Source organism: Pseudorasbora parva, chromosome 7, assembly GCF_024679245.1.
Source record: "Pseudorasbora parva isolate DD20220531a chromosome 7, ASM2467924v1, whole genome shotgun sequence".
NCBI classification, from domain to species: Eukaryota; Metazoa; Chordata; class Actinopteri; order Cypriniformes; family Gobionidae; genus Pseudorasbora; species Pseudorasbora parva.
The window spans coordinates 19,846,742-19,872,175 of NC_090178.1; the positions used below are offsets into that span (position 1 = coordinate 19,846,742).

The 25,434-nt window shown below is 39.6% G+C and overlaps 1 protein-coding gene across 7 annotated transcripts in view; it reads left to right on the top strand.

Annotated features, from left to right (window-relative positions):
- Nucleotides 1–317: 317 nt before the first annotated feature.
- The window catches only part of ptk2ab (protein tyrosine kinase 2ab), a 76,070-nt gene continuing 50,953 nt past the window's right edge, over nt 318–25,434 (top strand). For 4 of the 7 annotated variants that reach the window (XM_067448475.1, XM_067448478.1, XM_067448477.1 and 1 more), the window contains exons 1-2: nt 17,269–17,899; nt 23,509–23,735. In XM_067448475.1, coding sequence (XP_067304576.1) covers nt 17,818–17,899; nt 23,509–23,735 — 309 coding nt within the window. In that variant the 5' untranslated portion in view covers nt 17,269–17,817. Of the gene's footprint in view, nt 497–1,715; nt 1,804–11,243; nt 11,271–17,255; nt 17,900–23,508; nt 23,736–25,434 lie in introns of those variants that run through there. The other 3 variants (XM_067448480.1, XM_067448476.1, XM_067448481.1) reach the window with 3 other exon arrangements.

Genomic DNA, 25,434 nt, shown 5'->3' on the forward strand with positions numbered 1-25,434 from the left:
ACCGTCACAAAGAGTTCCCAGAAAGTCTACTAGTTAAATTCATTGCATATCGCTGTTTATACAAACGTGTGTTACGTATGTAAATGTTAAATATGGTTTGCATCTGATGCTTTAATTTACTCGACAATTGGGACCGAATGATTTTATTTTTTCGTATAATTTTTTCTGTTGTTGTTGATGATGCGCCTATCTCGTGTCACATATACATTTTAAACCTCATTACAGTCCATTGATTTGCAAACGCTTTGCAAGTCGGTTCTAAAGAACGATTAAAAAGAGTCGGTTCAGCATAATGATTCATTCGCGAATCGGTCATCACTAGCAGCAGCAAGAGTGAGAGCAAGAGGGAGGATTCCGGCTTCAGATCCACTACAGACCCCACGGAGCCTGGACGGACCCACATACAGCGTTAACCCGGGATACAAACCAAAGCCAAAGATTACAGGGTTTTTTTCAAGAGGGCGCGTTTTTGGAGACAGTTGATGAAAAGAATACGGTAAATATCGATCCTGGTCAAGAATGCACATTTTATATTTGCTATAATAATTGCAATAAGTGAGTTAGCCTGGTAGCATAGCGTGAGGGGCTCTGCACTTGGACCTGAAGAGTGGGCTTCCCTGGGCCAATCTGACATGTTGTGTCGCGTTAGATTGCGAATGCGAGGCGTGTTTTTGTATTGCAGCGTGCAGGATTCCCGTACCATTATGAAATTGCTGATAAAAGTCAGCTGTGCGCGGCTTTACAGGACAAAGTGCTCCTGGCAATGCGAAAGAGACCATACACAGAAATTTCAAGCCATTCCCAATGTTTTATTCCTCACAGAAAATGCGTCGCATCTGCCTGTTTAATAACCCGGGGCAATTATGTCTAGATCACTGTTGGTTTGTTATCTTGAATTAAGTGTTGTGTTATGGGCTGTGTATTGTTGTCAGACTGTTTCTGTTCACATGGTGAACTGAAAACAATAACAAAAGACAAACAATGCGACCAGTTTAGTGCGCAGGCAAGCTTTATTTGCCCTATGATGCTTTCTACCAAAATATTCAAATATGTATTTTCACTTTGTGACTAGTTCTGCCAATAGTAATTAATTAGGTAGTGTAGTCGCCTGCTTCATTTAACGCTACCCCAATATCTCGGAAACATTGTTAAATATTCTGGGGAACTGGTTATAATAAATTCTATTATTTTCTCAAAAAGAAAATTGGAAAAGCTGCAAAAATTAGCAAGGAGAACAGTATTAACCATATAACATTATGTTTATCAAAGTTGTAGGCTATTCTTTATTTTTATTATTTTTATTCTGACCAATTCGTGAACTAATCAGGTTTTTCGAGTCGGTTCTTCTACTGAATCTGTTAAACCCATCGCACAACTTTTCTGAAAGCTTCATTCTTAAATCACTTTTTTTTAATCAACAACATGCAATTTTATCAAAAAGTTTGAACTCTACATAGCCTAACTTAAATAACCTTGATGTAAAAAAACCTAAAACAATGCTGCCTAGCTTATTACAGAACCGGTTGATTGCAGGAAACCGTTTGAAAGAGCCGATTCACTGAAATGAGTCCTAGTGAGTGTTTGCTGTTCACCTGCTTTATGTGGATGTTGACCAATCAGAGCAGAGTTATGTTGTGGGCGGGGCTTCTATGGGCGTGGTTATGTGTGGGCACCGGGAACCTTTGCAGGTATTCTCTAGCGTTACGTCATTAGCACAGGTAAGCGGCACTGAGGAAAGGGCCTGGAAAGGTACATGGAAATACATCATGCAGTTCTGGAGTTTTCTAAGTTGTGCTAGTGCAGGTACGTATGTCTTTTTTATAGTGCAGACATTAATCACGGGGGCATTGTGTAATGGTAATCATTTATTATTTACAAGCTGCTCCAGGACAGTAAGAGAGTTTCTAACAGGCAGCTTAGGGTCGGAAGCGTATTTCATAAAAACACATCTAGGTAAAGCATCTAATTTGAAAACTTTGCATTGCGTACTCGCATATGGGATCATCTATAAAACAAAGGGCATTTTTTTCTGCTTCAGGGTGGAGTAGGGTTACCTCAAGCCATATTTCATATTTCCAATGCAAATGTGATCGGAAGAACTCCAGGAGGCTTGGCTTGGTGCAGAGCTGCGCTTGAGGCTATGTTTTTATGTGGTGGTGTATTTTCAGTCAGCCTCAAAATTGAACCTCAAATACTAAATAAAAGAGGTGTCCCTGTGTGTCCCTGTGTGTATGTGTGTGTGTGTGTAGCCATCACCACTAAACACATACAATCTTACAAATGTGTTAGAATGTTTTGGTTCATTTTTTAGGTTTAGGTATGTGATAGGAAGATAGGGTCCTTAGCTTGTTGTGTTTTTTTTACATGGTTGTTTATCTGTGTAGTCGTTTATTAGGTTTTGTTTTTGAATGTTGTTTGCTATATGTAGGTTATCTGTAATGCACTGCAACATTTGTTTAGAACAAATTCCTGTGTATTTGACAAGTCTCAACATAGCTTTGGTCCGCTGCAGGTATTGGAATGATCCACCAGGCAGACAGAGCGAATGTTGCTTATACATTAAATCAGCGCTGATGTACGTTTTTGAAAACTATACTGTTATGTCATTTTCAGTAACCTTACAGTCAACTTGGCTTGACGAATAAGGACACCATTAAAGGGATATTATGGGTTTAATAGAAGTTTAGCTCAGTTGACAGTGACAACATTTGTGTCGTTGATTACCAGAAAAAAGACTTTGACTCATCCCCTTATTTTCTTTATCGCAAAACCAAGGTTGAGGCACTTACAATGGAAGTTAATGGAGGCAAGCTTTGGCAGATTTTAGCAGATTTTTTGCATTCATCTTAAATTGTATGTTGTGTAATGGAAACAAAGTTGAAAAAATGAACAACTTCACAGAGAACTGTTGGTTAATAAGCAATTATTGACACTAAATCATTTTAATGTGCATTTTGTGTACATTTGGTCTATTTGCCCCATTCACTTCTATTGTAAGTCACTCACAGTAACCTACATTTTCATCTCTTTAAAAGAAAACGAGGGACAATACATAATTTTAGTTGTGCTATGACACAAATGCTGAGGTTAACTTTGTACTGAACTCAATTAGTGAAGTAAATTAATACTTTCATTCAGCAAGGATGCATTCAATTGATTAAACATGACAGTATTAACTTACTTTTTTTTTAACTATTTCAAATAAATGATGTTATTTGGAATGTTATATTCATCAAAGAAGTGCTAAAACCGCAAAATTATGAAGCAGTGCAGCTGTTGTCAATGATTATTTTTGAGTAATGGCTTCTAAAAGTCAACCTTGTCATCACAGGAACAAATTAAAATATATAAAAATAGAAAAGTCATTTAAATTGTTATAAGGTACATGTTTTTACTGTATTTTGATCAGTTAAATGCAGCCTTTTTGAGCATAAGGCACTCTTTTCTAAAACATTTGAAAATCGTACCCGCCCTAAACATTTGAATGGTAGTGTAGTTATTGAATGTTTCCATATATTTTGTTCATTCAATAACTGAGCTAAATACCTTGCATGGTTTGTCTGGCATTGTAGATGTAGATTTAAATGGCACCTTCGATTTACTAGTGTTGGACTCTACTCTTTGTAATCTGGTATTGATCCCTGAGTGTTGATTTGGTGATGGCTTGCATGGATGAAATTGTTTTTTGCATGGGTGAATATTTGCATGTTACCATGACTTTGTCCAGAAGCACATAAAGATAATTTGGTAAAGAAGACCCAGTTTCTCCTACCGTAAGTGCAGCTCAAGCCGAGCACTGGAATTGTCAGGTGTATTTTATTAAGCCAGGACATGATGAGTGGAATGTGGATTTATTCGGCTCAACCAGGCCTCAGGGTCTGTCTCCTCATGGGCTATTCATTAGTGGAATTATCCTGGGCTGCTTTTAGGCCGTAGTGACATAGTGACAATTTTCCCTGTTATTATTCCTATTGATTGGCAGAGGTCTGCGCTCAACTGTTTTAGAACGGCTGAGGGTTTCATTTTATTATATTACAGAGTGACAGGGGTCAACACATATAGCAGCGATGAGACATTTTTGTCTGACGGATTTCTTTTTAATGCTGATTTTTTACTTTTTGGGGGACTGTTCTTGTCACATCATCCTGTGGAACCCAAAAGAAGATATATATATATATATATATATATATATATATATATATATATATATATATATATATATATATATATATATATTAAAAAAAAGGGGAGTCTCTTGATTTCAAATAATAAAATCAATGTTATCGCTATGGACAACATTAAAACATTCTTCAAAATACCTTCTTTTATGTTTCACTGAAGAAATCATAGGTTTGGAGCTGCACAAGGGTGAATAAAATGACCCAATTGTCTTTTTTTGGGGTAAACCACCCCTTGAAGTCATCAGCGGTAAAGCCCTGTCACCTTGCATTGGTTCAGGTCCTGTTTTCACCTGGTATTAAGATGCCTTTTGTTCGATCGAATCACTAGTAGATGAGGGAGACACATTCCTTTTTACACCTGGAGATTTAATCCATCTCTTTCTTTGAGGGGATGTTCTGTGGACGGTTAAATGTATGGGCTTTTTTCAGATCTTTTGATCTAATAGACAAAATAAGCTTGTGCCATTTACATATGAACGTGCTCTGAGACGACGGAAAAACACAGAGAAGCAGCTTTCGTTTCTGCTCTGACAGCCTCAAGACCACCGCAGACACTGTGAATGTCTGTTAGGAATCAGGAATGGTGAGAGAACATTGTGCTTGGTTCGTTTTTCATTTAAAAACTTGGGTCTTCAGCCGACAAAGTTTAAATCCTGTCTGACTAGCGCACTTCCATAATGTTTACACATTAAGTAAGTAGGTGGAGAGTACACTCTGAAAAATAAAGGTACTTTGGCAGGGTGTATGGTTCTATGAAGAACCTTTTTTATCCAAAGAACCTTTCCATTACACAAAAGTTTCTTTGTAGTGCAAAAATGTTCTTTAGACTATAAAATGATTTTTAAAAAATGGTTCTTTAAAGGTGGGGTGAAATGCTGTTTCATGCATACTGAGCTTTTTACACTGTTAAAGACTTGGATTCCCATCCTAAACATAGACAAAGTTTCAAAAACTAATGTTGGACGTTTGATGGAGTATTTCTGTGTTAAAAATACTCCTTCCGGTTTCTCACAAGTTTCTGAGAGTTTTTTCGAGTATGGGTCCGCTTGACGTCAACAGAGCGGAAGGTCCTTGTATGGGCCGTACGGCTCTTATCCCGGTAGGGTGCACGCGCGACTAGTGCGAGAGAGGAAATGCACGCCCATAAACACTCGCTCAAGCTGCAGATCCAGTCGTCCGTGAACACTTCTGTCACGCCGCGCTCCACTTTATTCCTATGGGTGACGTCAAGCGACTTCAACGCTTCAGTACAGCATTCCGGGAAGGCAGCGCTGCATTTGAACCGATTTGAACGCAGAAATGACGGGAAGCTTCACAACATCGCTTCAGTCGTGTCGCAAAGTGGATTTCCACGGTCACTACTGTCACAGGACTTCACCAAATCATACCAAAGAAGTGTGTTTTTGACGGAGTAGTCCCAGCGATAAAGGTTCGTTCCTGCTTTGGAAGCAGCCGGTGAGTAAAACTGCTTCAAATGTCTGTGCTGTTGGCTACCGTCGCGTGAGTAAACATCAGTAAACGACACGATTGCGTGCTTCGTCATTCAAATGCGCTAACGGTTACTCCATTGTTGTTCTATGTATAACGTTACACTAGTCTGACGTGCAAAACCATTTTGCTTGCTACTGCTAAGGTTTAGTCGCATACAATAGTCCATAAACCGAATCATGTCCTCATAAACTGCGAGTAAACACACACAAATGTTGACATGGCACTAAATACAGTACATACCACTGAGACGGACGTCCTGCTGTTGCTGTTTCTCCTGTTCAATTTATTTCAACCTCAGATTTGATTCTGGATCATATATCTATTAGCTGAGATAGTCATGGGTTTCTCCACGCTTGAGGACGTCACCGCTTTGCACGCTCGTCATTCTTTAGCTCCGCCCACACGATACGCCTCCAGGCGCTCGGTTTTTTCCAGAAAGACTCGGTACAGCCTATATTCCTTTTATAAATATAATAAAACTAAAGACTTTTCGGAGATATGAAGGATGCAATCCTACTCTATAGGTACTCAAGATTGACATGAGATTGACTGAAACTGACTGTTTCACCCCCCCTTTAAAGAACTTTTCACAAAATCGTTCTTTGGGGAACTAAAAATGGTTCTTCTATGGCATCACTGTGAAAACCCATTTTTGGTACTTCCTGGCACCTTTATTTTTAAGGATGTAGTTTTTTTTTTTTTTTTTTTTTTTTGTGGTTGTTGGAACACATTCAACCACATGAGCGTCTAAACTAAAAAAGCAATCTGGTCTAATGTGTTTCAGCTACCTTTGGAAGTTCAAAAAACGTTTGTTCCCATTTACACCTGTATTTGCCATTGTCCACTTATGAGCCGATTAATGAAAACGGTTCTTAAAGTGAAAATTCTGTAATTAATTGCTCCCCCTCATGTATTTCCAAACCGCCTTCATTCATTTTCGGAATGCAAATTAAGATATTTTTGATGAAATCCGAGACCTTTCTGACCCCCTCCATAGCAATTTAATTAACACTTTCATGGGCTAGAAAGGTAGAAAAAACATGGACTCCAGTAGTTCAACCTTATTTTTATGAAGTGAGTGAAAACAAACTAAAATATCAAGCTTGTGCCAGACTCTTATGCCGAGTTTAGACTGCACATTTTTCAAACTCGTTGTGTCACTGTTATTTTCACACTGTATATCTGGGCCAGCATTGATTCGCTGCTGTGTTCACACTGCACGATGGATCGGCGACGAGGTGTTTCACATTGCATGACTGTACAAGAGGAAGAATCGCCGACGGCTCTCTCATCCTCAAACTAAGTTTCACAAGCAAACACATGCGAGAAATGGCAAGGAAACAACATGAGATCCCACATGCGTCAGACTGGAGTTCTCGCGTGAGACCGGTTATTAAAAATATAGACAGCGAAAAGCTTGCGAACAAAGAAAAGAGAAAAGACAGAAAATGTATTTTTGTCCCATGGGGATGAAAGACTACAATTCCCAGAATGCTTCGCTGCCCTGTGCCATTGCCAACGCTACCAACTTGATTACAGTGACTGAGTTAGAGAAGACACAATTAAAAACTGAACGTGTCTGTTCAATATAATGAGTGAGTCACCGCGCGAGTATCACAGCACTGAGCACTAACTGCACGAGTGATGAGAGCTGAGGTAATCGCGACTACACTCGCGGCATACATTCCCAACGCGAGTTCAGTCTGGCGCGTTTCAGTTCATGCCTTTACAAGCTTAACTTTCATAGAAATTAATTTGAGAAGTTAAAAGACTTACATTGCAGACCATAGCTCTGTTTAAATGAGTGCCTGTAGCTGCCAGCTGAGCTCTCCCTGCCAGCTGAGTGTAATCTCCCATCCCCCATGCGTGGGTTCAAAACATGCGGAAATGGCTCCCTCTGCTGGCTGTAGTCTTTAGCCCTTGGGCAAACATTCCTCCTATGATGCAAAAATCGTCAATTTGCATCATAGGAGGAATTTTTCCAGAAATAAAATGCATAAATCTCTTGTCTCAGGGAGATATGAGGGGGGAAAGGACAATAATTTGAATATATTCCAGGGTTTCTACTGATACAAAGCCATATGCTAATCGCTGAAGTAACCCTTTAAGTTGTTTACGCAGCACTTCCAGAACACCAGCTTACCATTGGCCATTGTTGTTGACGTGAGCACCACGACGCATGCGCACGAGCCGTCCTGCCGTAGAACTACGAGGCGCTGCGCTGTTTAGCGTAAGAGTCTGACACAGGCTAGATGAAATTGTTGAATAAAGTCTTTTTTGTGCACACAAAGTATATTCGTCGCTTCATAAAATTAAGCTTGAATGACTAGAGTCACATGTTTTGATGATGGCTTTACGATCTTTCTGGACCATGAAATTGTTAATTAAATTGCTGTCTATTGCGGTCAGAATTCTAATTTTTAGGTGATTAATACCAGGTATTAAACAAGGTCTAATTAAAGTCCTCTTACCCATATATGTACTTTAAAACGGCTCTCAATTCAGCCTCTGTCAGTCAGCACCAACATAATGAGTCTTTATGGCAGTGTCACTATGGTGTGACTGCTGGGAGGAAAGATAAGAGGTTAAGAAAAACGGGGGGATTTGTGTGCTGTAAGCAGAGGGGGGCTTTGCACTGATGGATGTCTTTTGTAGATGCTGTTGAGAGAGGTCAATCCTCTCCTCGCTGTCTCTCACTTTTACTCTTCCTCCTCCCCTGTGGCTTAAGAGCCCTCCTATCCTCTGCCCTGAGTGAAACACACATCTGGTTTTTGACTCGATTTGTACTTGCTTTCAAGAAGACAATAATATGTATATATATATATTGTTTCTACTCTTAATTTTCACTATATTTCCTAGATTTATTCTTTGTATAAAATGCTCTGGGTGTCATAATAACTTGGCATCAGCGTTTCATAATAACAACTGATGTTCTCAGAAAACTTGTGCAAGATCATTTGGCTGTTATTCAATAAGCAATAAAGGCATCATTAAGATATTGGCTGTCATCCTTCTTTAGTCTTGCGTAGTTTGGCTTTTTCGTTGGGAAATCTAGATAAAACCAGCTTCTTGTGGTTGAGTTTTGGTCCGAGCTGGTGAAAATAGATGTCATGGCTGGAGGTTAATCTTTTAGACCACCTTGTTAAAGCTGATATATTGCAAAAATATGATAGTATATTATGACTGTTTATTTCTCGCAGATCACTGAATGTTTTTGTGTTTTTCATTTATACACAGAGACATTTGTTATATTCCTGTTGAAAATATTGCTGTAGCATGACTGTCAGTTTTTGGAATTGAACACTTTCTCGGGCTGGTGTGATGAATCAATCAGGAGATTATGTTAGCGATAACATCTCTCCCTTCTCTCACTCTTGCGTTCAGACCTGGAGCTACAGCGCAGCCTATCACAATAGATGAATGCTATTTGTGTGTTCATTTATGACAATTTATGATCTTCTCTGTTCTCTATGAAGGATGGCTTCAGTGTTTTTTCTCTGAACTGTCTGTTTTTTTACAATTACTGTCTGCTTTGCTTTTATTTTCCTTTGTAGTGCTATGTGAGGTTTAGGTTGATTGCCAGTTTGATAGCTGTTTATGAGAAGATTTCACTGGCATAAGCTCTAAAGCTGAACAGAGTTCATCGAGTGAAAGTTGGTTGCTGGCAGATAAAAACAATCCAGACTTTGTAGTTTTATAGGTTTTGTAGAGTACTGCATTGACCTTTAAATGAAATGCAGTCTTATTTATCATCACAGAATTACACAGTCTGGCCACCTTTTGTTTATTAACCTTTTCATCAGAATGCAGTGTGAGATACTGATGCTTCAAATGGCTGAAATGCACTGCATTCCAATTAAAGTGAAATTCTGCATCTACAATGAAAAGATTATCCAGCGTTCCCCGTATAATGAGGCAGACTTTTCTGTGGTTCTGATCGTCGCTCAGCCTTTGGCTGACCTGCTGATAGAGTCTGAGTGAGCAGTGGGCTCAAGAATGACCTCATTCTGTGCTTTTTGCATCACTCTGTCCTATCTGTGCGCCATAGTTTCATACTAATGGTCCTTGGACAAAATTCTATTCTATTGTGTTGTGTTCTAGACAAAAAAAAAAAAACAAAAAAATGTTTTGTGTTTAGTTTTATGTTAATGATCCCCGGACAGAATTCCATTTTATTCTACACAAACATTTTCTTTCATGTTCAGTTTTATGTTAATGATTCTTGGGAAATTCTATTCTATTCTATTCTATTCTATTCTATTCTATTCTATTCTATTCTATTCTATTCTATTCTATTCTATTATATTATATTATATTATATTATATTATATTATATTATATTATATTATATTATATTATATTCTATTCTATTCTATTCTATTCTATTCTATTCTATTCTATTAATTATATTATATTATATTATATTATATTATATTCATTTTCTAACTTGTTTTCATGTTCAGTTTTATGTTCATGATCCTTGGACAAATGTCAAAAGTCTATTAAAAACAGAAATGGAAACCTTTAAAACTCCATGAAACGGCTCAGTGAGTGCAATTTTCATTCATTTGTTTACATATTTACATTTTTTTCCAGAAAATAAGTCACACGTGACTGACTATATGTAGCACCAGTTCAAAATTGCATTGTTGGGGAAAATACAGATTGCACACATGCATGTTTCATTAGTACATTTTGTTTTATTAGTACTGCATTTATTATTTTAACATTTATGCGTTTATTCTGCATATAATTTATTATGAATGCCAAGATGTGTGCTATTTTGACATGTTTTGCACACTTGATGTTAATTTCATTTATATAGCCTAAGTCACTTCTACACATTTCAAAAATGTGACTCATATTCTGGAAAATACAGTATTGTTAAAACAGTACTTTTTATACAGATGGAAAGATTCAAATTTTTTAATTATATCACAGCCATGGACCATGATTTGCTGCTTGCTAGTCAGGGTGGGAAATTTTAATTCTGGAAAGCATTTGATTGGACAAAAATGTAAGCAGTTCATGATGAGTCAATTATATATTTTTTCCTTTTTCCCTGAAGAGAAAAACTGAATCTTAAATGTGTTTCTTTTTTTCTTTTTTTTAAATAGCAGTTCACTATTAACCTCAAAACTAATATCTAACTAAAACTAAAAGTCACAAATCTCTAAAGAAAGTTTGTTTCGTTTAAAAATAAGAGTCAATAACTTGCGTTTAAGATGCAGTTTAGGATGAGTTTGAATTGGGTCTAGGTTTTAGAATTTCCGTCTAGTAGCAGTATTTGTGCTTATTGTAATTTCATCTTTTTTCCCTGTTTGTTTTCCTGTTCTGTGTAGTGGTTAGATGCATTTATCACTAAATGGTGCACATAAACACAGTCTTCTTGACTGTAGCTGGTGATTTGATTAAACGTTGAGTGTGTAGATTACCAGGGCAATTGACAGCTAGAGGGCTCTCTATACACACACTGGTGCTTGAACACACTAGTTTCAATGCTTTTGTTGAATAAAAATAGTTTCTGGAGCTGTATAAACTCTAACATGGTTCTGTTATATTTTTTTGCAGATATTTCCAGGATATCATATTATGCAGGTAAGACAACCTCTTTTTACTTTCTCTTTCTCTCTGAAGTGAATTTCAAATTGATCTGGGGAAATGTCAGCCTAACCTTAATCCACCATTTACTGAATGTGAATTGGGTAGAGTAGAGCATGTTCTCCTGTAAAGCAGATCAGCACAGTCTGTTCCAAAGCCTGTCAGCTGCCTTTGGGCTGCCCATATGACAATTGAGCTGCATTTTAATTCCCCCCTCATTTGATGTATTATTCATTTTATGTAAAACCACTTTTTAATGCTGTAAGCACTTGCGTTGCTGTAATTGTAGGTGTTTTTTTTTTTGTCTTTGCTCATTTGGTGGTGTTGAGGAGGGAGTGTTGTCTAGATGTGTAGTTTGCTGGTGCATCTTTAATTCATTCATATTTTTCTGAGAGAACTGGAACATTATCCAATCAGATTCAAGATGCCCAACCAATCAGCTGATGCTTCATATTTTTAACCTTGTTTCTTTCCATCGCCAAGGGCATTACTGTTGGAGGGAAGGAGGGCCTTTTTAGACAGTAGGGTTCCTGTGTGTCTGCATGGCATCTATGGAGACCATTATTAAGCACAAAATGGGGCCTATTAGCTGATATTTGAGAATGCGGTTAGTATAGCAGGAAATGACCTGTTTGCCCTCCCCATAGGGAATGAGTGCTTGGAATGGTAATTAATATCTCTGGCAAACATGGCAAGGTGAAACTTAAATGACAGCAAATAATTTTCTGCATTATGCTTTGCAATCAAACAGTAATTTGGGACTGGTATTATATGCACAAAATAATGCACAATTCTGCTGGTACAGTACTTGTACTGTAATCCGTAGAGGAATAACTAGGACAGTTCTTCCTGTACTCAATTTTTGACCTTTTCTCTGTTGAAAAAGAAGAGGTCAGCATACCTCCATCTTCTCTTGAGCACTCTCTTAAAGACCCCCTGTGGTGAAAATCAAGTTTGTAATGTTGTTTATATCTATGTGGTAGGACTGGACCAGAACATTTGAATCTTCGTTTGGTGGGTTTCGACCGAGTTCAGAGAGGGCTGAGTCCGAGTCGAGACCGAGTTCAGAAAGGGCTGAGTCCGAGTCGAGACCGAGTTCAGAGAGGGCTGAGTCCGAGTCGAGACCGTGTTCAGAGAGGGCTGAGTCCGAGTCGAGACCTAGTTCAGAGAGGGCTGAGTCCGAGTCGAGACCGTGTTCAGAGAGGGCTGAGTCCGAGTCGAGACCGTGTTTAGAGAGGGCTGAGTCCGAGTCGAGACCGAGTTCAGACAGGGTTGATTCCGAGTTCAGAGAGGGTTGATTCCGAGTTCAGAGAGGGTTGATTCCAAGTTCAGAGAGGGCTGATTCCGAGTCGAGACCGAGTTCAGAGAGGGTTGATTCCGAGTCGAGACCGAGTTCAGAGAGGGTTGATTCCGAGTTCAGAGAGGGCTGAGTCCGAGTCGAGACCGAGTTCAGAGAGGGTTGATTCCGAGTTCAGAGAGGGTTGATTCCGAGTTCAGAGAGGGTTGATTCCGAGTTCAGAGAGGGTTGATTCCGAGTTCAGAGAGGGTTGATTCCGAGTTCAGAGAGGGTTGATTCCGAGTTCAGAGAGGGTTGATTCCGAGTTCAGAGAGGGTTGATTCCGAGTTCAGAGAGGGTTGATTCCGAGTTCAGAGAGGGTTGATTCCGAGTTCAGAGAGGGTTGATTCCGAGTTCAGAGAGGGTTGATTCCGAGTTCAGAGAGGGTTGATTCCGAGTTCAGAGAGGGTTGATTCCGAGTTCAGAGAGGGTTGATTCCAAGTTCAGAGAGGGTTGATTCCGAGTTCAGAGAGGGTTGATTCCGAGTTCAGAGAGGGTTGATTCCAAGTTCAGAGAGGGTTGATTCCGAGTTCAGAGAGGGTTGATTCCGAGTTCAGAGAGGGTTGAGTCCGAGTCGAGACTGAGTTCAGAGAGGGTTGATTCCGAGTTCAGAGAGGGTTGATTCCGAGTTCAGAGAGGGTTGATTCCAAGTTCAGAGAGGGTTGATTCCGAGTTCAGAGAGGGTTGATTCCGAGTTCAGAGAGGGTTGAGTCCGAGTCGAGACTGAGTTCAGAGAGGGTTGAGTCTGAGTCAAGAACGAGTTCAGAGAGGGCTGAGTCCGAGTCGAGACCGAGTTCAGAGAGGGCTGAGTCCGAGTCGAGACCGTGTTTAGAGAGGGCTGAGTCCGAGTCGAGACCGAGTTCAGACAGGGTTGATTCCGAGTTCAGAGAGGGTTGATTCCGAGTTCAGAGAGGGTTGATTCCGAGTTCAGAGAGGGTTGATTCCGAGTTCAGAGAGGGCTGATTCCGAGTCGAGACCGAGTTCAGAGAGGGTTGATTCCGAGTCGAGACCGAGTTCAGAGAGGGTTGATTCCGAGTTCAGAGAGGGCTGAGTCCGAGTCGAGACCGAGTTCAGAGAGGGTTGATTCCGAGTTCAGAGAGGGTTGATTCCGAGTTCAGAGAGGGTTGATTCCGAGTTCAGAGAGGGTTGATTCCGAGTTCAGAGAGGGTTGATTCCGAGTTCAGAGAGGGCTGAGTCCGAGTCGAGACCGAGTTCAGAGAGGGTTGATTCCGAGTTCAGAGAGGGTTGATTCCGAGTTCAGAGAGGGTTGATTCCAAGTTCAGAGAGGGTTGATTCCAAGTTCAGAGAGGGTTGATTCCGAGTTCAGAGAGGGTTGATTCCAAGTTCAGAGAGGGTTGATTCCAAGTTCAGAGAGGGTTGATTCCAAGTTCAGAGAGGGTTGATTCCGAGTTCAGAGAGGGTTGAGTCCGAGTCGAGACTGAGTTCAGAGAGGGTTGAGTCTGAGTCAAGAACGAGTTCAGAGAGGGCTGAGTCCGAGTCGAGACCGAGTTCAGAGAGGGCTGAGTCCGAGTCGAGACCGAGTTCAGAGAGGGCTGAGTCCGAGTCGAGACCGAGTTCAGAGAGGGCTGAGTCCGAGTCGAGACCGAGTTCAGAGAGGGCTGATTCCGAGTCGAGACCGAGTTCAGAGAGGGTTGATTCCGAGTCGAGACCGAGTTCAGAGAGGGTTGATTCCGAGTTCAGAGAGGGCTGAGTCCGAGTCGAGACCGTGTTCAGAGAGGGCTGAGTCCGAGTCGAGACCGAGTTCAGAGAGGGTTGATTCCGAGTTCAGAGAGGGCTGAGTCCGAGTCGAGACCGAGTTCAGAGAGGGTTGATTCCGAGTTCAGAGAGGGTTGATTCCGAGTTCAGAGAGGGTTGATTCCGAGTTCAGAGAGGGCTGATTCCGAAGGTGTTTCTCAATGTCAAGGATGCTTCCTTGGAAGGACTGATCCTTCCAAGTCACTTCCTTCAGAGGCTAGGCGAGGCTCCTCATTAGGATTCGAAGAACACGCAAATGGAACAGGCTAGCAAGTGCACGTCATTGCGTCATAACGTCAGTGAAAAGGGCCGTTGGCCATCAATAACATTATGTGTAACGTTATTTGTATATATTTTTATATCAATACAGTAGTAATTTGTACTGGCATTTAAACGTTAAACTTTACGTATATTTACTACGGTTATAACAAATGTTTGGTAACGTAAATAAAAGCATTGTGGCAATCAGCGAGGTGAGGGACCGTGAGAGCCGGCTGATGGAGTGATAATGAGCGGCAGCTGATCGCCGCCACACCGGTCTCGGCTCACGGCAAAGTGATTGGAGTATAAATGTGGAGCGTGGAAGACGAGAGAGGACTAGGCCTGGAGTTTATGTTATGGTTTGTTTATGTTTTATTATGTGTGTGCGGGCAGTCGCCCGTGAGGGTTTTCCCCGTGTTACTTTCGTTTTGTTTATTACTTATAATAAAGTTGTTGAACGTTCGCCGGTTCCCGTCTCCTTCCTTCCCATCTACAAACTCCGATACAAGCATATTTGCCCCGTTCACGCTCCGACTCCGGGAACGTCAGAAGATAGCGAAGCTGCGCGCATAGGATTGTGGGTGATTTGAGAACGCGAAGTGCACGAAGGCTACTCATATGCATCCTTTTCTGTATATGACATATTTTTCGAACGTAGGACTCAGTCCTTGGTTGAAATTCGAGGATCCTCGACATTGGAACAGTCCTTCGTCGGATGTCGATGACGTGGCATCCTTAGAATTCTGGCTTCCGAGGATCCTTCCTTGACATTGAGAAACGCCTCGAGTTCAGAGAGGGTTGATTCCAAGTTCAGAGAGGATTGATTCCAAGTTCAGAGAGGGTTGATTCCGAGTTCAGAGAGGGTTGAGTCTGAGTCAAGAACGAGTTCAGAGAGGGCTGAGTCCGAGTCGAGACCGAGTTCAGAGAGGGCTGAGTCCGAGTCGAGACCAAGTTCAGAGAGGGTTGAGTCTGAGTCAAGAACGAGTTCAAGTCATGCACAGTTACGCACAAGAAAATCACTAATCATTGGACATGTCTACCAAACATCAATTTAAAGAATTATTAACATACAGTAATAATCATGAAATAACTCGAGTGGACTCAGGAATAAGTCATATTCCTAATATGTTTGAGTACGAGTCAATACCAATTCCAAATGCACACAAGTCCATGACAAGATCAAGATATGAAAATATGGTCTTGAGAACAAGTCCAAGACCGAGTCCGAGTCTCGAGTACAACACCGCTACTTAAGTTCAATGGCATGTGGTTGTGATTGGTTCTGCAGGAATATGTGCAGGATCTTGATACCGCTGCTCCAATTCACACTCACTACTGCGTAGACCTGGGGCTCTGAACAACAGAATTAGCCTATGATGTCAGGTCCATGGTGGGACATTGGCATTAAATAATGCGTTATATATGCTGTCCAGCATTCTTTTTAAATATTGTCATCATTCAATCAAAAAACTTTTAACTTTTACATTTTTTAAACTTTTACCTTTTTTAAAACTTTTTTTTAACATATATTATACATATTATAAAATATGCTAAATTTGTATTTAAGTGGTTCTTTAAATACTAATTGTTGACAATCTGTAAGTCACTACTTAATTTGTTCATTTTTATCATCTAATCACCTTCTGAATGATATGTGTTTTCTCTCTTTCTCTCTTTGTCTGACTTTAGCAAAACGTCAATATAGACAGAATGCAATATCATTGCAGATAGAATTTTTAGTAAATGGCACACAACAAAGACATTGTTGTAGTTAGTAAGCTGAAAAGGTATGTTTGGGATTACACAACTTCTGAACTATTTCTTCAGTTGCCATAGTACCTAATAGAGTACTTCAACATGAAGAATTTTGTTGAATTTATGCAAAATGCAAAGCTTGATGCACTTGCTTTGTAAAAAAAATCCTCGTAGCTACATTTGCAGCAGTGTTTCATCTTTTATTTATGTGCATCTCTGCGAGTATGGCCTGTTGTCAAAAACAGGAAACAGGCTTCCTTCCTTGAGCCTTTGTCAGGTAGCTGACGGACATTCCTTCAGTCCCTCTCTACGTGAAACTCCACGAGAAGCCCACAGCTGTCCTGAGAAGCCACAAACAGCCTCTTGGTGAAGCATACAGTATAACATTTTTACCTTCATTCATGAGGTGATTAAGGTATTTTAGAAATGAAAATGCTTTGTATTTAAATGTGCAACACAATGCTGAGAATGTAAACAGAAGCTGGAACGCCCAACTTAATCCTGGTCAAAGCCTGACCCTGAAAAACCTGCTCGGTTACTTCTGCTGGCTTGGTGGTCTGTGTTTTGTAAACATAAACTGGTCAGCCAATAGCAGTTGGTTTCACAAAACTCATTGGCATATTTAAAGAGACCCCTCCTCTTATTTCAGTTGGCCTGATTTTCTTTCTCTCTCTCTCTCTCTCTCTCTCTCTCTCTCTCTCTCTCTCTCTCTCTCTCTCTCTCTCTCTCTCTCTCTCTCTCTCTCTCTCTCTCTCTCTCTCTCTCTCTCTCTCTCTCTCTCTCTCTCTCTCTCTCTCTCTCTCTCTCTCTCTCTCTCTCTCTCTCTCTCTCTCTCTCTCTCTCTCTCATCCTACCCTCTTACACACACGTTCTATCCTGACACACTCTGCTGGATTGTGAAAGTTACACACGCCGTCACCGCAGTCTCTCCTAATCTGGATGAACATCAGTAAGGAAGCTACAAAGGAAGCATTTTAACATGTGAGGATTATTCTTTTCGACATTTCTGCTTTTGTTCCAGCCTTGCCTGCTATATCCATTCTCTGGAATTCTCTTGACAGCTGTGGGATTTCCCTGTCACTTCTGGATCTTTTTCCACTGCACTTTTTAGTGGTTTTCAAAAATAGCTTCTAAGGCAAACAAGACCAGGACACCTTGCGTTTGTATCTACCTGCCGCCCTTGTTCCCTTAACCGCATGCTCTTGTGCATCACTTCATGTTTTCACACTTCTGGATTAGAGCACCAGTCAGCTGACCGATCACCTTCCTGTGACCTCACACCACACCACGCCCCGCGCCAAGCCTTTGAGGGCCATCCCTGGTGGCCTGGTCAAAGTGCGTCGCGGTGGGCCGGGGTCACCCCCTGCTCCCTATGACTGTGTCAGGGAGCTGGAGAGCCGCTGGGCCTGGGAGAGAGACGAGAGAGGAGGCCAGCGGATGGAGAGCAGCGGCTGCAATCCTTTCCCGCTGTGCTGGGCACGAGGAGCCTGCATCTACTCCTACCCTCCCCCCCTGCCAAGTATGTCACCCAGATACAGCACTTCCAGAAAACCTCCACGATACTGTTTCACGCTGGATCTGTCTTACAGGATGTGGAGTATTGATTTAAAGGCAGTTTAGGAGAAAGGTGTAGGAGGTCTGTATGACCTCGCAGTGGTTTTCACCTCTAGATTTTTGCCACAGTCCTTTAATTGAAATAGGTTTAGTTTAATATTTCGGCAGATGCCTGCTAGCACATCATCTATATTTGTAGGGCTGTGCTGCCACAATCCAGAATACATCAGAATATTGCATCAATACTTTTTTTTGGTACTAGATTAAAGTAAAGCGAATCACATGAGATCAAAATTCACAATCAGTATTTCGCCAACATGGGAATCTCATGTTTGGTGAAGTGTAAATCACGATCAAATTATGATATTTTTTTAGTAATGTATTGCGAGATCGTTGGCCAATCCAAGTCGACAACCTGTTAGACCTGATTTTTAGTTTATATTTTAATCACCGTGTCAAATCATGACACTGTTTAAAACTTTGGGTTGTTTAGTTGTCTTTGAAAAAAGTATTAATATCAATAGACTAATTAATATTGTGAAATGAACAGTTAATCCAAGTTTATACAGGAATTTTTCTAATATGTTGATTTGGTGCTCAATAAACTTTTCTTAATATTATCAATGTTTTAAACAGTTGTTCTGCGTAATACTATATTTTTATGGAAACTGATATATTTTGTTTTCAGAAAGTGCCTTTATTTGGAATAGAAGTCTTTTGTAACATTATTAAAAATCTTTACTGTCAATTTCGATCTATTTAATTAATACTTGCTGACTATGAGTATTAATTTTCTTTAAAAAAAATAATAATAATAATCACACTGACCCCAAATTTTTGAACAGTATAGTGTATACCAGTGTAGGCTGTTTAGTCTTAGATTTGTCACTTATATGATCACGGGGCAGATTATCATTTTTGAGATCTGACTTGAATCATGTAATGTATTATTCACTCACCAAAGTATATTTTACTTGCATCTGCCACTTGCCTTTGTGCCTATATGTTCCCCCTTCCTCATTCCAAAAGTTTCTGATTTGTAATGCTGTGTAGGCTACACGTCAAGGCAAAGATATTCAAATTAGCTTATTAATTTTAATTATTAATGATTTTTTGACATGGTTTCAATGAAATCAGCCCCACTAGAGCAGCAAGTGTTAAAGGATATCTTCTGTAATATAGGACTGAGAAATCAACTCTCTGTCTAAGAGCTCCAACTCATTAGACTGAGTTTAATGAACAATCAGAGAGCCTGATTATCTCTCCGCTGACATCAGTGCAGGAGCGGTCATGTAGGTGGAGTGTAGCTTCATTACTGAGGGGTGAATTCCCATCTGAGCTCAGCTGATTGTGTATGTGGGAAGCTTGACTCATACTGAATACACAATATACTGCTATTTATTTTCAGTAAGATCTGAGTTTCATTGTGTGGTTGAGGTAGTGATACAGAAATATTTACTAATTTATGTCATTTTTATTTAATTTTATTTTACTGGCCCAATCTGTCTAATATTGATAATTTCAAAAAATGCAAATAGGCATTCCCGGATATTAGCTTTCCTACAGTACAGACGTATCTAATTGCTGGAAAATGACTTGTGTTTATAGCGGAGTTAATCAAATCTCAGCAATATGGGTGCTCTGCTAGTTGAAGATTATGCCTTTACCAATTAATATACCAAAGGCACAAAGCTTGACAGCCACTTTCAGTGCGTTTCCAACATCTCACATCCTGGTCCCTATTTCACAAAGCAGCCCACTGCCACCCAGTCTGCAGAAAGGACATTTTAATTGCATTATTGTATCATAAACACAGTGTGAGGTAAACTCTTTTTTTTCTTTTTCTTCTCTAGCTGTCTAGGTCATAGATGAAATTATACCTCCTGCATGGCTTGCTTCTCTCCTCCACAATCAGACAATTTCCTTTTTCTGTGCACCAAATACACATTTTATAGCCATTAAAAGATGAGAATTAACTGTGTATAAAAGGAAATGACACACTAATTTATTTTTATTTTTTACTTTTTTGCTTTTACTAAATTGAAGGCTATCGGTTACACAATATTAATTTCTTCATTTTAAGTGTATATTATTAGTTAAACTTATTTTTTTTTTGCTAATTCAATTCAAATATATTGAGTAGATTCTAATACTTTATGATGAGTTAAATGGAAAACTGGTTGTATTTGACATTGTTGTAGTTGTCTACAATTAAAAGAACATATATAAAAACACTTAATTTCAACATTTACTCTTCTGATCCAGAGCATGCTGGGCAATAAAAATCCTCAGCCCAGTTTCAGTTAAACCAACAAAAATCATTCACATAATCCCAACACAAACGAATTAAGTAAACTTAAATTTTGAAAAAATGTAAGTTGATTGAATGCACTTAAATTATTTAGGAAAAAAGTAAAGCAATTGTGTTGCATTAGCTTGTAGTTAAGTAAATTGATCAAGCAGCATAAATCTGTTTTTTTCAATGCAGATGTAGTAGCAATATGGTGTAATGCACATAAAAAGGACAACTGACCTCTGTTAGCCAAGAACAAAGAAATGAGGACACTGAAAGCAATGACAAGACGAGAAGAGAGATGAAAACGACACCTTTCTCGTGTGCAGGGTTTAAGTCAGATGCAATAAGGCAGAGAAATGGCAGTGTCTCACTCTTTAAAAAAAAAAAAAATCCAGCTCCTGTCTCTAAAGAAATTGAGCTTGGAATTAGAATAAACCATTCCTGAGGCACAGAACCATCCCATTTTTACTGTCTCTTAGGCCTGTACGTTTTCTGCAAAGAAAGTCTGTTGGTGTCATCTTATGAGAGGAGACCGAATCCTCTACCCATGGGTCTGTGTAGAATTACCCCATGAAAAGAATTTCTCTTGTCTTCTCTGTTTAACCTATAGCTGTGGAGGAGCCAGAGAAAGAAACATTAAGTGAGAAAGAGATATTGAGAGAGTCCACTCTCACTATCAGATGTATTAGCTTACGTTTCTTGAGCATACAGGAGCTTTTTGTGTGGTGTCCGTTCTCACTGGCAGAAAGTGAGCTCTTTGAAAAGACTGTTGCTGGGAGAAAGATAAGGTGAAGGCAGCACATGGCGTACTTCTAGATAAAATGACTATCACACCAATGTGCATAAGCGATGACTTCTGTTTTATCTAAATGTAGTTTTTGACATGTTTGGACAATTGTTGTGTTTTTACTTTGCTTTGGCTTTGGGAACAGTCATATAAGAGAGAGGAAGGGGGGATGGGGGGAATTGATAACCATTCTGGCTACTGAATGACTGAGATGTTGGAAAATCTTACTGAAGGCATCAAGTACTAAAACAAAGCTTCTCTCTCTTGCCTCTGGTTCACATTAATCTGAATAATTGTATGCACAATGAATGAACTACCATTTGGTCATTTTCCTTATTTCATTCAGTGTAATGCCACTGAACCTATTTCTCAATGGAAATAGCACAGCTAAATATAATACTCTCAGGTGTTACCGTGCAAGCTCTTGTGGCCATATTTAGTGTCAGGATCGTTTCAGGCTCAAGCAAAAGATTTGAAATTTGAGTGTTCAGTTGACTTACAGCTGTTGTTTTTGATATTTTTGACTCTCCCAAAGGTCCCCCAAGACCATTATCAAATAATTTTATTTATTATGTTACAGAATGTAGCAGAAATACCACATTCAGATGATATTTGCTAGAGTATGAATGTATTGTAAATTCTTGGCTCCTTTGTTATCAGTCAGATATGTGTGTGTGAGCTCCTCCTCCCGACCAAGGTCCCATTGAAGCACGCGTTTACTCTGTACAGTCGTATGTAGGTTTAACTCTAGTGTTGTGATTTTTAGGGCTGTTGAATCCAGGTGTTTGATTGAAGTGTTGTGTATTCTCCTGGTCTCCTCAGGACAAACGGACAGGAACTGGATCACCGGTTACATGAACCATGGACACATTATGATATGCAGGATGTGATGTCACACAGAGGAAGCTGCTGAAACGTATTGTCTGTTTGAATATGTGAGGGCTGGAATTTTTGTCCGAAATGTGTACCAAAAGACTAACTGCGACAATGTGGATATAACGTTTTGTTGGTGTCCTTTGGACCCACAAAAGTGTATGTGCGCTTTGTACTTTAGTGTTTTCGTCAGATCATTGTTTGTGTTTAGAGGGCCGTTTGAGCTCTGAACTGAGATCTACACTGGCGTGTACTTGCTGGCCCTTCTTCAGGAAAGGTAGGAGAGGAGCTCAAAAGGAACTAAGAGCTGCTATAAAATATGTCTTATCGGCTGTTTCACATTGTTTTAATTTTCCCATTTGAAGGGTTTATTGCGCTGGTGACCCTAATTTTTTGTCATCGTATAATTCTTCAATATTTGAAACTGATTGTTGAAATCATTGAATGATGTCCTGCTTTGTTCAGGCCAGGGTTTATTTTATGATAATGACCATGTTTTGTCACCTTTATGCTTAGCTGTTAACCATCATAATAGAGCTGTAGACAAACCGTGGGAATGCTTTTGGCAGATTTACCTGACGTGAAACAGTCAAGAAATGGTTTTGTTGACCTTGCAGCTTTGGAATGTTATAGCTTGCCACCATGGATTGTTGTACTTGAAGCTTTTTTGGCAGAATATCTGACATTATCATAGTCCCCAAGGCCACTTGTTTGGCATGCTTGCAGGAGACATCTGTATGTCTGAGGTGTTGGTGTCTGGACCTTTTCCTTTATTTCCTCCCAGCAGTCTAACCTCCTGTTAGCGTCTGCAGCATCCTGATTCCTGCTGTAAATGTCACTCTGTGCTGAATCTGATCCGACCGTCTTCTTTATCATCGTAGATCCAAAGCCTTGGTATTGCCTCAGTAGTTGTGTTCAGATGAGAGCTCTAAAGCACTTTGACTGAGAGCTTTCATTGTCTTGTCAGCGTGTTTTGATGTGTACTTTTTGTGCTCTGATTGTTTTTTTTCTGTTCTGAACAAGAATATTCAGTAATGCAGTGATCCTATTATTATTATTATTATTATTATTATTATTATTATTATTATTATTATTATTATTATTATTATTATAAGACTAATTACACTGAATGTATTGTGAATCTGATAGTGTAGCCATTGACTATAGCTTTCCCATGCTCTGTGGATGTTCCTGCAAGTTTTTTTTTCCTTTTGGATGATTATCAGAGCCTCTGCTTAAAAAACAACAACCCTTTTATTCTAACTTCATGCATTCCTTTTTTTTGTTTTTTTTGAACACTTTCATAAAAAAAGCAACATTTTAAGCTAAAAGCTGAGCAAATTGTGTTTTTGTCAGACTACATCTGGATCAGATTCAGTAAGATTAGCTAAACACAGATGGAGTAGATCGAGTCCATCAACACTCCCAAAGCTTCACAGTCCGGTAGCTCTTCCTAGGTCAACATTTCAATCAGTAGTATTAGGCAGTTTTGATTTATATGCTGTTTAATGTTAATGATCAAGTTATTTTACATGTTAACTCTTAAAAAATGTGTAATTCTTTAAGGCCTCACTTTTGCATCTGAGAATGTAGTTCTCTGACAATTTGTTCTCTGCAGAATATGACAGACAGTTAGCACCCACCAAAGCCATGGCAGCGGCTTACCTGGACCCCAACCTGACCCATGCCCTGAACCAGGGGGTCAAGCCTCGCTTCAGCGCAGGGATGGAGCGGACGGCAGGGGCTCTGGAGCGTGTGCTCAGAATCTTCCACTACTTCGAGAGCAGTAGTGAACCCTGCACTTGGTCCAGCAACATCCGACATGGGGACTCAACCGATGTCAGGGTGAGTCTGCAGTTCAACTGGGTCACCCACTTAAAGCGATAGTTCACCCAATGATTTACTCACCCTCAAACCATCCTAGGTGTGTATGACATTCTTCTTTCAGATAAACACAATCAGAGTTACATAAAAAAAATGTCCTGGCTCTTCCAAGCTTTATAATGGCAGTGATTGTTTCTCTGTTTTTGAAGTCCATAAAACTGCATCTAAATCCATCATAACTCGGTAGGTTAATAAAAGCCTTCTGAAGCAAAGCGATGCAGTTGTTTAAGGAAAATATCCAGTATTCAAAATGCTTGCGCTACGTCTGATGACACCACGTCAGTCACGCTCATCAGATATAGTGTAACGCACGTTTCACACGTACTCGGTCTGCAGTCCATATGCGGTGCGTGTTGCAGTACGTATGCGATGCAGGAGCCGCACACGCTGTCGTGCTTTCACATATGCCGTAACTGATCCGCGGCTGTATACCACAAACAGTTTTTTTTTTTTTTTTTCAATTTTAAAAGTTGTTAGGCTACTGAACATAGCTTGTCATCATTGCAATTCACTTGTATACACTCTTTCATAGATGACACGTTTAAAAGCACTAATATAAACAACGTTTTATTCAGTTCCTTAATTCCTATTATATTTATATAGCCTTGATAGATGTTTTTCCAATTGCATTGTGTGAGCAACGTAATATTATATATATATTATATATTATATATATAATATTACGTTGCTCACACAACGCAATTGGAAAAACATTTAAACATATGCTATAGTCCATGTTAAAATCACAAACATTACAATAGACAAAAAAAACGTATTTTTTCATAAATCTTTAAATAATAATCTTTAAATGAAAATGTTGCTTTGTCTTTCCACCTCCAAGAAAGGAGGAAGGAGTGCTGTTCATTATGTCTCTCGTTATTTAGCTAAATGCAAGGTATGGTGTCGTTTTCCTTGCTTTACCCGAAGCAAAAAGCCATGTGATGACTTTGAAACAGAGTAGAATTATAAATTATAATCCATTGTTATGCACCTGTCACTTTAATTTAGTGCATCCAGCAAAAATAGACTCTGTGCTGAAATGATCGCTGCACCGCTCCTGGAACGCACTGATTGACCGCATCCGTGTGCAGTGTGAATGCTGCAATCCGAGTACGTGTGAAACGGGCATAAGCATTTTGAACAGCGAAAAGACGGTCTGCCCGAAGTTAGAAATATTCCTTTATAAAGTTTATAATGTCGTTCTAACCTGTAAGACATTTGTTCATCTTCAGAACACAAATAAAGATATTTTTTTGGAAATCTGTGATCTATCTCTCCCTCCATTGACAGTCTACGCAACTACCACTTTGATGCTTCAAAAAGTTCATAAAGTTATCGTAAAACTAATCCATATGAATCGCGTCCATATTTTCTGAAGAAACACGATTGCTTTATATGATAAACAGACTGAATTTAGGCTTATATTCAGATATAAACATTCATCATTGATGCATTAGTCTTCTTGATAATGACACAAACATTCTTGTGCAAGACTAAAGATTATATTTCCTCTGAGCTTCAGGCTTTTGAGCATTATTCAGAGTAAAGCTCTCCTTGGCCTAGAACACTTATTGTAAAACCCCCTCAGACAATGGCATGCTACTCTAAATTATTTAACGAGGTTGGTTTTTCAAGCCAAGTAGCCATTGTTACTTCAAAG